Source organism: Rissa tridactyla, chromosome Z (genome assembly GCF_028500815.1).
Source record: "Rissa tridactyla isolate bRisTri1 chromosome Z, bRisTri1.patW.cur.20221130, whole genome shotgun sequence".
Classification (NCBI taxonomy): Eukaryota; Metazoa; Chordata; class Aves; order Charadriiformes; family Laridae; genus Rissa; species Rissa tridactyla.
In genome coordinates this window covers 84,612,136-84,624,751 of record NC_071497.1, presented here as the reverse complement: position 1 = coordinate 84,624,751, position 12,616 = coordinate 84,612,136, and the positions used below count along the sequence as shown (strand labels likewise).

Here is a 12,616-nt window from a genome sequence, read left to right as displayed (position 1 = left end):
TGCAGTTGTGAAGGAACCCATTAACTTGCTGTATCTGGTCAGGGGTTTATCCTTAGCGACCTCGGGATGACCAAGTTCTCTAGCAGCGTATCTTCTTGCACTGAAGTTCATATGCGTGATCCATTAATTACACAATTAGCCGCTTTTGAACTTTTCAGTTGCCTGTTTTGTGAAAACACATGTAGATTTTTTCATTGTCCTTCAGCCTGTTCCTGTTAATTGTCTGTGTTGTCCATCCCGACTAGTTTCCCTTGTTTACTGAAGCTCCTTGGATGACTTGCTTTCATTTAAACCATCATCGCTTTGTCCTCAAATAGTATTAGTGACTTGTTACAATCGGAAATTACATCTTATAACGGGTTGGCTGGATGAGGGGAGAGCCGTAGATGTCATCTACCTTGACCTTAGCAAGGCTTTTGACACTGTCTCCCATAACATCCTCATTAGGAAGCTGAGGAAGTATGGGCTAGACGAGGTGACAGTGAGGTGGATCGAGAGCTGGCTGAGTGACAGAACCCAGAGGGTTGTGATCAGCGGCACAGAGTCCAGTTGGAGGCCTGTAACCAGTGGTGTCCCTCAGGGGTCAATACTTGGACCAATTTTGTTCAATATATTCATTAATGACCTAGATGAGGGGACAGAGTGTATCCTCAGCAAGTTTGCTGATGATACCAAGCTGGGAGGGGTGGCCGACACTCCAGAGGGCCGTGCTGCCATCCAGCGTGACCTGGACAGGCTGGAGAGCTGGGCAGAGAAGAACCAAATGAGGTTCAACAAAAGCAAGTGTAGGGTCCTGCACCTGGGGAGGAAGAATGCTAAGCACCAGTATAGGTTAGGGGCGGACATGCTGGGAAGCAGCTCTGAGGAGAAGGACCTGGGGGTCCTGGTAGACAGCAAATTATCCATGAGCCAGCAGTGTGCCCTTGTCGCCAAGAAGGCCAATGGCATCCTGGGCTGCATAGGGAAGAGTGTGGCCAGTGGGTCAAGGGAGGTCATTCTCCCCCTCTACTCTGCACTGGTGAGGCCACAACTGGAGTATTGTGTCCAGTTTTGGGCTCCCCAGTTCAAGAGGGACAGGGAACTACTGGAGCGAGTCCAGCGTAGGGCAACCAAGATGATTATGGGACTGGAGCATCTCCCTGATGAGGAAAGGCTGAAAGAGCTGGGACTCTTTAGCCTGGAGAAGAGAAGGTTGAGGGGGGACCTGATTAATGTTTACAAGTACCTAAAGGGTGGGTTTAAGGAGGACGGAGCCAGGCTCTTTTCAATGGTTCCCAGTGACAGGACAAGGGGCAATGGGCACAAGCTGGAACATAGGAAGTTCCGTTCAAATACACGGAAAAACTTCTTTACGGTGAGGGTGACAGAGCACTGGAACAGGCTGCCCAGGGAGGGTGTGGAGTCCCCTTCTCTGGAGATTTTCAAGACCCGCCTGGATGCAGCCCTGAGGGATGTGCTCTGGGCAACCCTGCTCTAGCAGGGGAGTTGGACTAGATGATCTCTAGAGGTCCCTTCCAACTCTGAAGATTCCGTGATTGCACATTTCCTATTTGTTTCTCAGCCTTCACCATTCTTCCCTTAAATGCATCTCAGGTCTCTTCCCCCTGTTCTGATTTTTCTGTCCTTTTAGCAAAAGGTGTTTGCTAGAAATTGTCACACTTGAGCCTCGTACCGGGGATGTTTGTCCCCGTAGCTGGCGCTGCACTGCTATTAAACAGTGGTTTTCCCACCATTATTTTATAGTCATTGGCTTCACGTCAGCTCCCCTCTGGGAAATAGGAAGGTGCTGGGAAAACGCCAGGTTCTAGGTAGCATGTGATAAGGGAAATATGTTGTCGTTTTGTGGGGGTTTTTTTATTATTTTCAAGATCTGAACTTACGTTTTATCTCTTCGTATGTGGTACGGAAATGAGTTCTCCATCTCAAACTTCATCAGCTTACCTACTAACGTGAATTTCCTGAGCCTACCAAATATGCCTTCAGTCACTATATTTTTTATTTTTTTTTTTTTTTAAATTCTAGAATATCTAGTCTATAATGATATTTGGGGTGTACCTCTTCTCGCGTAGGCCTTTGTATGCATGATTTTCAAAGCATAAATGGGTAAGAATCCTTTTAGGAGGTTCCTCCTTTTGAGGAGGTTCATCAAAAAGCCATCAAGATCTTTCAGCGTTCAGATGCGATCTTCCCTGCAGTACTTCATGAAAGGGAAGCTTTCAGGTATGCTAGGAATAACGTGAGGGAGGAGAGAGCTTGATGAATCCTAATTAAGATGCTATTTCAAATGTCTCTCGTACTGTGAAAGAGCTTCAAGAGACGCAGCGTTAAGGTGAGAACGAGGGGTGGGAGGTAAATGAAAGAAATGTTACCTGCATGTGGAGTTCGCAGAGCCTGGAAGGGTAAAAAATGTTTAAAAAAATGAAAGGCTTTTTAAGTATAGTACTTATGGAGAATACCCTTGTCTAGAATAAGCTGCGTAGGATTCTTTTTTTTTCCACTTGGGTTTTGCGTTAGAATCTATTGACTAAGAGTTCTGATAAAATGTACCTGTAATTATGGCTTGACCATTAAGTATTACTTACGGTAGGATCCTACATAACACTCAGGGAAATGTGATATCCTCTAGCGCCTTGTGTTAAATAGTACTGTGATTTTTGTCAGCAATACTCCAGTCACAAACGCTGGGAAAAGCCATGGTACCCAATGCAGAGCTCGGCTTGGGGTGCTCTGTGGTGGGAGGGATCACAAAGCAAGGGCCGTGATGGGTAGCCTGGGCAACCGGGCACTTAGTGGGGGCATCATACTGGGGGGAACCGAGAAAATCAGATATGTGAAGGTGGTGGCTTCTTTTCCGCCCCAAAGGAGGAGTCCTATGAGAATAATTTTTTAAAAAAAGTTTTATTTTTTTCCTTTTAATTCTGCTATTTTGAATGTTTCTGATTGATCACATACAGGTCTGTCATGACTGCAGATTTTGCCGTGAGAGGAACTGCTGGGTGCATAGAATCATGATAGACCGTAGAATGGTTTGGGTTGGAAGCGACCTTAAAGACCATCCAGTCCCACCTCCTGCCCTGGGCAGGGACACCTCCCACCAGACCAGGTTGCTCCAAGCCCCAGCCAACCTGGCCTTGAACCCCTCCAGGGATGGGGCAGCCACAGCTTCTCTGGGCAACCTGGGCCAGTGTCTCACCACCCTCACAGCAAAGAATTCCTTCCCAATATCTCATCTAAATCTCCCCTCTTGCAGTTGAAAACCGTTCCCCCTCGTCCCATGGCTCCCCTCCCTGCTCCAGAGTCCCTCCCCAGCTTTCCTGGAGCCCCTTGAGGGACTGGCAGGGGCTGGAAGGTCTCCGCGGAGCCTTCTCTTCTTCAGGCTGAACTCCCCCAGCTCTCTCAGCCTGTCCTCCCAGCAGAGGGGCTCCAGCCCTCTGAATATGTATGTCTCGGACAGAAGGAATAAATGGTATAAAATCAGGAGGAGCTTGGAGTAGTTCCCGGCATTGCCTTTCCCTTTGTCTTCTGCAAGTCATTCAGTGGCCAGTTCTCTCCATCTCCTCGTAGGAAATTGGTTGCTACTTCTCCATCCTCTCTCAGAGGAAGAAGAGGTTTTGCTGAGCAAGCCTGTTAGCGGGAGGAAGCAGGAATTCTAAAAGCAGAAATGATGTAACATGAAGGGTGACAATTCTTTTCACTCATCCTAGAGGTTAAGAGTTCCATCCAAGAGAAGGGGTTAATTAATAAAGTTGATTGTTGAGGCGGTTAGGGTTTGGATTTTTTAAGACATCTGCATTTTTTTTCATTGAACATCAAGTTGCAATGAAACACACTTAATATAAATATAAAATAGGATGAGGGGGAATGGTTTTAAACTGGAAGAGGGGAGATTTAGATGAGACCTGAGGAAGAAATTCTTTGCTGTGAGGGGGGTGAGCCCCTGGCCCAGGTTGCCCAGAGAAGCTGTGGCTGCCCCATCCCTGGAGGGGTTCAAGGCCAGGTTGGCCGGGGCTTGGAGCAACCTGGTGTGGTGGGAGGTGTCCCTGCCCAGGGCAGGGGGTTGGAACTAGATGATCTTTCAGGTCGCCTTCCAAACCAAACCATTCTATGATTCTATGATAATATATCGAATATGAAGTTATACAGAGTGATTGCTTTGTGTGGAATAGTCCTTGTTAAGCAAATTTTTGTTTTGATCCAGAAGAAGCCTGAATTGATAGAGGATCTTCTCCATGTTTTCACGGCAGTTCCTGTTAACTCATTTTATCTAGCCCTTTAAAATGGGGGGGTGTGCGGGAGTTGTGCTTATGTTTGCTGTATTGCACCAAGTTTGGCAGCTGAATATTGTAAGAGAAAAGAGTGGATTGATTCTCCTTCTACGATAAACTCAGAAATGGTGGTAAACTTCATCCACCCTGATAGTGGAGAGCACTGGAACATAGAATCATAGAATCGTCTAGGTTGGAAAGTACTTTTGAGATTGAGTCCAGCCATCTTCCTAGCACTGACGAGTCCACCACTACCCCATGTCCCTCAGCACCATGTCTACCCATCTTTTAAATACCTATAGGGGTGGTGACTCCACCACTGCCCTGGGCAGCCTGTTCTAATGCTCGATAATCCTTTCAGTGAAGAAATTTTTCCTAATATCCATCCTAAACCGCCCCTGGTGCAACTCAAGGTCGTTTCCTCTTGTCCTATCAATACAAATAGATATAGACATGAAGCGCTTAACGCAGGTGATGAGTTTCTCTAACCTGTTAAGGGAAGAGACCTCACCTCTGGCAAGAGAAAGGCTTCAGCGCGAAGTCAACATTTAACCTGTTGATCTGCCCGGCGTCGTTCAGCGTGTGCGCTCTTGCCGATCAGTCAGAGCCCGTACGTGCTGCCTCTTGCCCGACGTGCAAAGAGGGAAGATGGGAAGGAATTGGCAACATTATTCAGGTGTCTAGGGTGGAACTGAAGTATTAAGTGTTAAAGGGTAAGATCAAAAAGAATATAGGAGTGTGGTGGCACTTGCTTTAGAATACAACAGGTTTTGTCACATTTGATGCTGGAAGCTCGTTTACGTATCTTCAGGAATGTGAGAGTCCAGACGACTTTCTGTCGTCTTATTCAGACCAAAGTGCTGAAGAACTTTGTTCTTTTTTTTTTTTTTTTTTTTTTTTTTCAGATACTGAAAAATATCACTTGGTATGCTGAGCGTGTCCTAACAGAGATCTCACTTGGGAGTCTCCTGATACTAGTCGTGATAAGAACCATCCAGTACAACATGACACGGACAAGGGTAAGAGTTACGTGGAGCGCTTACGTACGTAGCGTGGCTTTCTAACTTCCAACAGCATGAATTCCATTTCAAACAGGGTGTGGGATGTTCTTCATCCTGTTGCAACCGGTTGGCATCTGAATTTACGGGAGGGAAGGAAATGGGAAGATTTATTAACTATTAACTAAGCAATGTTAAGTGGTTCTGAACTTGTAACACAATTTCTGGATGATTGCCCAGTTCATTGAGTAGGATTCTCTAAAGAGCATCATTCAGGCACCGAACTCACCTTCAGATGAGAAGAAAAAAAATTCCTTAGTTTCATGAGACGAAATGATTCCTTATAGGTTGTTTGCCTCTCTTAAATTACTCAGAAATGGGAATTTCAGCTCTACTTATTGTCAGCGTTTTTATGAGGTAGGACCATGGGCTGTAAAACCTTTGCGAGCTCTAGCAAAACAAACGTGGTGCAACTTCAGGGCCTCGTATCAAATGGTTTCGTTTTGTGCGTTTTTCAAGCGTACGATTCTATACCTGATCTCAGACATCTTAGCATGGTGTCATACGCTTTTGAGTATTTTCAACAATTAAAAGCAGAGAGGTTTTTACTTTAAAAGTAGCCAAAAAAATAATCACTTAAATATATTTTGAACTGGAAAACTTAAGGATTTAACTTATATGATCAGAAGAATTGGAAAAAATGAGGACGTTCGTGGCATATATTTGTAGGATTTGGAATCGGTTATGTTATGTAAATGCATATTTCAGACTTAAATAGGGAAATCAATCCCTGTTGGGTTGGATAAGTGGACAAGTTTGGTTCTGTGAAAACCCTTGACTTTGATAAGGGCCATCGTTTAAATGCTTATCTGGTCAAATGCTTTCAGGGCTGCTACCAAGGGGACCAGAACTCCGAAGTACCGTGTGGTTATAGGTGTGGGATGTATAGAACGCTTTGAAAGAGTTAATAAGGAGATGAGTTATGAAGCAGAAAATACAAAAAAGGAGAGGAGGAGGAGAATATCTTTCTATATTTGTTACATCTATGATATCTTTGTAAATCAACATTGCTAAAGATATGAAGACATCAGCCTAAATGTTTCTGCGATGTACATACGTGTGTATACGTATACACACATATGCTCTGAAATCTGTATGAACCAATTGCCCTTTTATAAGCCTTAAAGTTTAAGAAAACATACTTAAACCATCACCGCGTATATACGCTTTGCGTTTCTGTGTCCTTTTGACCAAGTCCTTTAAAGGAACGTATATTATTACTCAGTCTTTCGAATGATTCCTGCAGTAGGTGTCAGTGTATATCAAAAGGACGGTTTGATGTGTCTTTTTTTTTTTTTTTTTCCCACTTTCCTCTCCTTTCTGACAGGACAAATACCTTCATACAAATTGCCTGGCAGCCTTAGCAAATATGTCAGCACAGTTCCGCTCCCTTCATCAGTATGCTGCTCAGAGGATCATCAGGTAAATATAAAGACTTCTCTTGAAACTCATCTTTGCTGAAACTCAGGAGTAGAAGAACTTGATTTTTTTTTTTATGCCTTAATAGGTACTGATGAACTAAATAGCGGGAATGATCACGGAATAACTAAATAATCCCGGGGTAAATCTTATTTGCTTTATACTTGAAATTGCTCTGAACGCCCATAAAAAAAACCCAGTTTCTCCATCTGAGAAACTTCTGACTTTTGATTCTCTTAACAGAACAGTTCAGTAGCTGCTTTCACACCGGAAGGTTTTTCAGGGATTTGTGTGAATTATGCTTTAAGTCGTGTATCATGTTGCTATAAAAACGCACTGAGTGCTGGTTCTCAGGTACTACGCAGGCTGGATTTTCAGCTTGCTTTACTTCTTCCCGTGTATTTGGCAAAAGGTGGATTCGTTAAATCAGACTTCTCGCAATGATCGTTTTGTGACGAGGCCCCGAAAATATGGGCGATAAAACCTACGCCCCTGCTTTTTCAACTGATAAATGTTATTAGCCTGGGTAGTAATAAATAGTCAATATCTTCTCTGATTCTAAACCAGGGCCATAACTTTAGAGAAGTGAATATTGAAGTCGGTCCTTCCTACTTTGTATCTGCTGCAGCCCACTTTGTTAAAGGCAGGTAATCACGCCTCGGGCATCCTTCCCTTGGCAGCCAGCCCTGCTCCATGGGAAACTGGGAAGGTCCTTCTTAATGGGATCGGGAAGAAACTGTTATAGGACTTGTCGAGTACAGACAGCGTGCCAAAAAGAAGTAAATGATAATTGTGTTGCCTGTACACTTTGTAAAGGACTGGGTTAACGAGAGGTACAGCGTGTTCTTTAAACCGCTGCTCTTTAGGATTTAATTCTTGCCAAGGCCCTTCTCTTTTGGAAATGGTTGGTTGCAAAATTTTGAACGATTAACCAGGATGAAAGCGTTCTGCCGTTAACCTTTTCCCTGCTTGGCACTCGCGCTCTTTTCATACCCTTGGCAGGGATAATTAGGGGTCAGAATTTGAGCTCTTTTCCCGTTACGTATTGCAGACGTTGTCTTAAATACCTGCCCTCTTCGTTTCTCAAATCATAGGTGTGGAATCTGGGTTTTCCAAGCATTTGCAAAAGTTGGCCTCTGAAATGGTAGATCCTGGCACGGTGTGAGATACGCTACCTTGATGCTCAAAAACTTGGTCTGGTTTTTAGTGTGATACTTTTGGTTTCCACTTCAGAGCTTTTTCCTGTGTTGCCGGTTTCTGATTTTGTTCCATTTTATTCTCCTGCTGTTTCTGCAGAGCAAAGCGAGATGTGTTCCTCTGGTTATATTTGGGCCAGGAAGAGGTTATCTTGCTAGTCCTATTACAGCCAACCGTTATCGCCGCTCAGTTATCTAGCTGTGTGGCTTGGCTTTTGTCAAAATGCTCTGAGTTTATGGACATCTGCTGTTGAAAATTCAAACTCATGGTTCAGAGTGAGCTCAGCTGGGTTATTTTGATTTAATTGGGTTTTGAAATGGCTAAGCGTGTCGTCTGCTGGCTCATCGGAAGAGGGGGCAGCCGTCACTAGAGAAGCAGCAACCTCAATGCCTTTGCACACACGTCTCATCTCAACCTTTCAACTCGGAAATGTTGAGGAGCGTTTTTGTGCTGGGAGGCTCCTCCCTACACCAGCTTCTTCCAGCCTTCTCACATGTGGTTTTCACCATCTGTAATAGCATCTTGGAGGCAGATTGACTCCCTGATGGTTAAGACCTGTCTCAAGACCCAAGGAAGGACGTACAACGCCCAGAAATTCTCTGGCACTCCATGTACGCAACATTTCAACAGTCTGTTGGGATATTTGGGTGCCGTATTCGTCATCTCTCTGGACACACGCAGTTAAAATGTGACTTTAACATTGCTGCTGAATTTTAGTTGTGAAATAATTGTGCTGATTTTCTTATTGAAGGCAGACAGACCTCTGTTGTTGCTTGACATGGATGCATGCGGAAAGGGGGTGAATGGCAGAAAATAGGGGGAAAAAATTCCATCACGTTGCGTGAAGGACCAACAAAGCCACACTTGAAATGTGCCAAAGAGAAAGAGAGACCTTAGAGCAAACATACAGCATGGGTATATTCAAAACTCTTAGTTCTTCCAAAGATGTAAACTCTTGGTAGCAACTCTTGGTTGGTTTCTATATGGCTTTTATCAGAGAGACTTCACACGGGATCTGAGCTGGGCAGCGTTACAAATTATAACCAAACAATATCCAACCAGCTGTAGAATGGTAGGATCCTGAGAAGGATGCTGGCTATCTCCACTAGCGGGTGCTGGCAGGGTTGGAGCTATATTTTTATGATTGGAAATAATGTAAGGGTAAGTACAGAAAATGGACGTACTGATCAACTGAGGAAGCAAGACGAAAAAGCGATATGATATATATTTATCATAGAGTCGTAGAATTGTCTAGGTTGGAAGGGACCTTTAAGATCATCAAAGTCTAACCATCAACCCAACACTGACAAAAAACATCACTAAACCATATCTCTAAGCACCACGTCTGCCTGGCTTTTAAATACCTCCAGGGATGGGGGCTCCACCACTGCCCTGGGCAGCCTCTTCCAATGCTTGACAACCCTTTCGGTGTAAAAATTTTTCCTAATATCCATCCTAAACCTCCCCTGGCGCAACTTGAGGCCGTTTCCTCTTGTCCTATCTCCTGTTACCTGGGAGAAGAAACCGATCCCCACCTCTCTACAACCTCCTTTCATATATGATATGATATTCTTACATAGTCCAAAGATATTCCACGCTATTTGTTTTAAGCTTCTGCCTTCTTGTAGCCAGACACTCCGTATTATTTATATAGTGGAAATTGTAATGAAGGAGGTGACTTGAAATTTGAACCAGAACCAGAAAAACAAGAGGAGGGTGAGGGAAAGCAGATGTTATTCTGCAGGTAGAAAACTGTTCGTCTGGACAATGGCCACCACGATTGGGATTTCATTTGCCGCTATGATCGTGTTTGCTTATAAATCAAAAGACCCCTACTCTAAAAAAGTATTAAAATTGGTTGCAAAATGGGCAGGCTGGAAGGAGGAGTCTGTTCCAGGGGCAGCCTAAGTCCCCTATGACTTTCCTGCTCCCGTGGTGGCATTTTCTTCTCAAGAGCTTTACAACCTTGGGTTCCCTGGCAAGATCAAGCACCATAAAAGTATTTCAACCTGATTTCCTATCAACATACACAGACTGCTTAGAAAGTTTCGGTTATCAAGAAAAGCAATAGGAATCCACGTATTTCGTAAGAGAGTGTCGGTTTGAGGCATACACTCTCCTTCGTTTTCCTGCTTTATGAAGTCTCTTAGACACTGGTACTCAATTTAGCCAGCACCCATGGACCCAGCTTGCTCCATGATGCCCAAGCAGAATCTATATATTGAAATTCCTCTTCTGGTTCCTATATTCTATTCAATCCTATATCCTATTCAATAGATATATTGAAATTCCTATTCAATGGATATATTGAAATGCCATCAGAGTGCAAGCGTCTCTGAGAAACAAACCGCAGTATCCATAATAAAAAAAAAAGCGTTTTCTACGAAGGAAGAGCCTAAAAAGAAGACGGTACTTGATATTCCATAAAGTATTTTAGGGTGTAGTTTTTTAAATTAAGTAGCTGGGGAAACACTTAAGTTAAAATCTGCTTAGCAATACAACAGTCATAATTTAAGCCTCACCAGATGCTCTGATGATTCCTTCCTTAATGTGAGAAGTAATTCCATTTCCATGCGGGCTTTTTCCTAATCCTATTCTGAGCGGAGACTGCCAATTGTTTTACATTCTGAAGACTATTTTCTGTGAAAGAATTAGCTGAGAATATTCAATATAGTCTACTTAAGAGAGGAGTAAAATACAACTTCATAACGTCGGGTAATTTGTACCGCATCCCAGCAAGCATGAAAACTGACGGATTTGTATAAATCTATCCCAAGCAGCTGCTGGAAGTAAAAATAGATGTAATAGATGTTTTATTATAAGATCCAGGGCAGTATTCACTTAATGTTGGATGTCCTCTACTGCAGGCTGCCCTCACTTTGCCGTCCTTCCCACCTCTATCCGCTGTTACCACTGGTTTGGTTTTAATTACACACATCTATTTAATCAGCTGCGTCTCTGCGGAGCGCCGACGTCGGTAGTACCTTTAAATTATTATAAAAAAAAAAAAAAAGCAATGTGCGTTGTTGTCCTTATTGTCACAAATGACTGCCGGAGGTGGCTGTGTAGTCTCTTAAGGACCAAAGTACAACCAGGCGGAGAGTTGCCTGCAATGAGGGTAGGTTTTTTCCTTTGCTCGGTTTCTATTCTACGATTACCAAAAAGTGAAGCCCCACACCTAACCGGCGTATTCGTGTAGATGTTCCATTTGTCACTTAAATCCGCCGGTCAGTTGGCGTTAATTCCGTTAAGTCATTTCATGATATTCAGCCTTTCTACAGCCAGCCCGCTCTTGTATATGTGACGCTTGGAAACGGAGAGTCTTGCCCTGAGCAGCTCTACTCTTGACATCTCATCACCGAGTCATTCCAGTGAAATTAGTGACAAGACGACAGCTGATTCCTGAAGGCAAAAGCTTTTCCTGTAGCTTCATATATTGGTATGTTTGCCGTTTTCTACGCAGGCGGACACCACTAGAGGCTGCCATACACCTCGCTAATTAGACACGCAAATTTAACATTAAATTACTTTTATGGGACTAGAAAAACTATCTTTTTTTTTTTTTCTCCTACATTATCACCACAGCTGTTCACGTGCAGGGCTGTGTGAGCCCCTAAAATCACTTCTCCCTGTTAGATGGCTTGACTTAAAGATGGCGTGTAATTATGTCGATGTCAGATTTTGTTCGTTTCTTTGGCTGTCGTAGAGAGTTCGGTGGGATTCAGGGAATGATATGATGAAAGAGGTTTCCAACGTCTTCCTGATGCTCATGGGAGTCAAGTGGAATTAAGAAAGAAAGGTGTGTTAAAAAAGGATACAGGTCAGAGACTTGTGCGTGCTGTAGGGTGCGGTATGTTGTACTTGAGTGTCATCGTAGCCCTGCTATACGTGGTAGGAGAGCAAAGCGTGAGACGTACAGCCGGCCATGCTGATTGTCCTGCTGGCTGGAAGAAGCAGAAACAGATAGGAACCCAACTTCTCCTCTGCTCTGGGGAGACCCCGCCTGATGTGCTGCCTTCAGCTTTGGAGTCCTCAGAACAAGAAGGACACGGAGCTGTTGGAGCGGGGCCAGAGGAGGCCCCGGAGATGCTGGGAGGGCTGGAGCCCCTCTGCTGGGAGGACAGGCTGAGAGAGCTGGGGGGGTTCAGCCTGGAGAAGAGAAGGCTCCGCGGAGACCTTCCAGCCCCTTCCAGTCCCTCAAGGGGCTCCAGGAAAGCTGGGGAGGGACTTTTTACAAGGACATGTAGCGACAGCATGAGGGATAATGGCTTTAAACTGAAAAAGGGTGGATTTAGATGAGATCTGAGGAAGAAATTCCTTGGGGTGAGGGTGGTGAGCCGCTGGCCCAGGTTGCCCAGAGAAGCTGTGGCTGCCCCATCCCTGGAGGGGTTCAAGGCCAGGTTGGCCGGGGCTTGGAGCAACCTGGGCTGGTGGGAGGTGTCCCTGCCCAGGGCAGGGGGTTGGCAGTGGATGGTCTTTAAAGTCGCTTCTTAACTTTAAGAAACTTTAACTTTCTTGTCTTTAAGTTGTAATGTGTGAGTTTCTGTAAAAACATTGTATTCCTACTGCAATAATTAAGTGGTTATCAGCTGCAGGTAGCTTTGATGAGGAAATTTGATGCTGGATGAGGGAAAAAAGGCATTTCTCGTAACTGGTCTTTTAACTTGCCTTTTTCCC

General features: G+C 44.3%; 1 protein-coding gene across 8 annotated transcripts in view; it reads left to right on the top strand.

Moving 5' to 3' along the window:
• LOC128903096 (dymeclin) overlaps window positions 1–12,616 on the top strand; it is a 240,240-nt gene that overhangs the window by 112,569 nt on the left and 115,055 nt on the right. For all 8 annotated transcript variants that reach the window (XM_054187006.1, XM_054186999.1, XM_054187002.1 and 5 more), the window contains 2 exons: window positions 5,171–5,284; window positions 6,651–6,745. In XM_054187006.1, coding sequence (XP_054042981.1) covers window positions 5,171–5,284; window positions 6,651–6,745 — 209 coding nt within the window. The remainder of the gene's footprint in view (window positions 1–5,170; window positions 5,285–6,650; window positions 6,746–12,616) is intronic.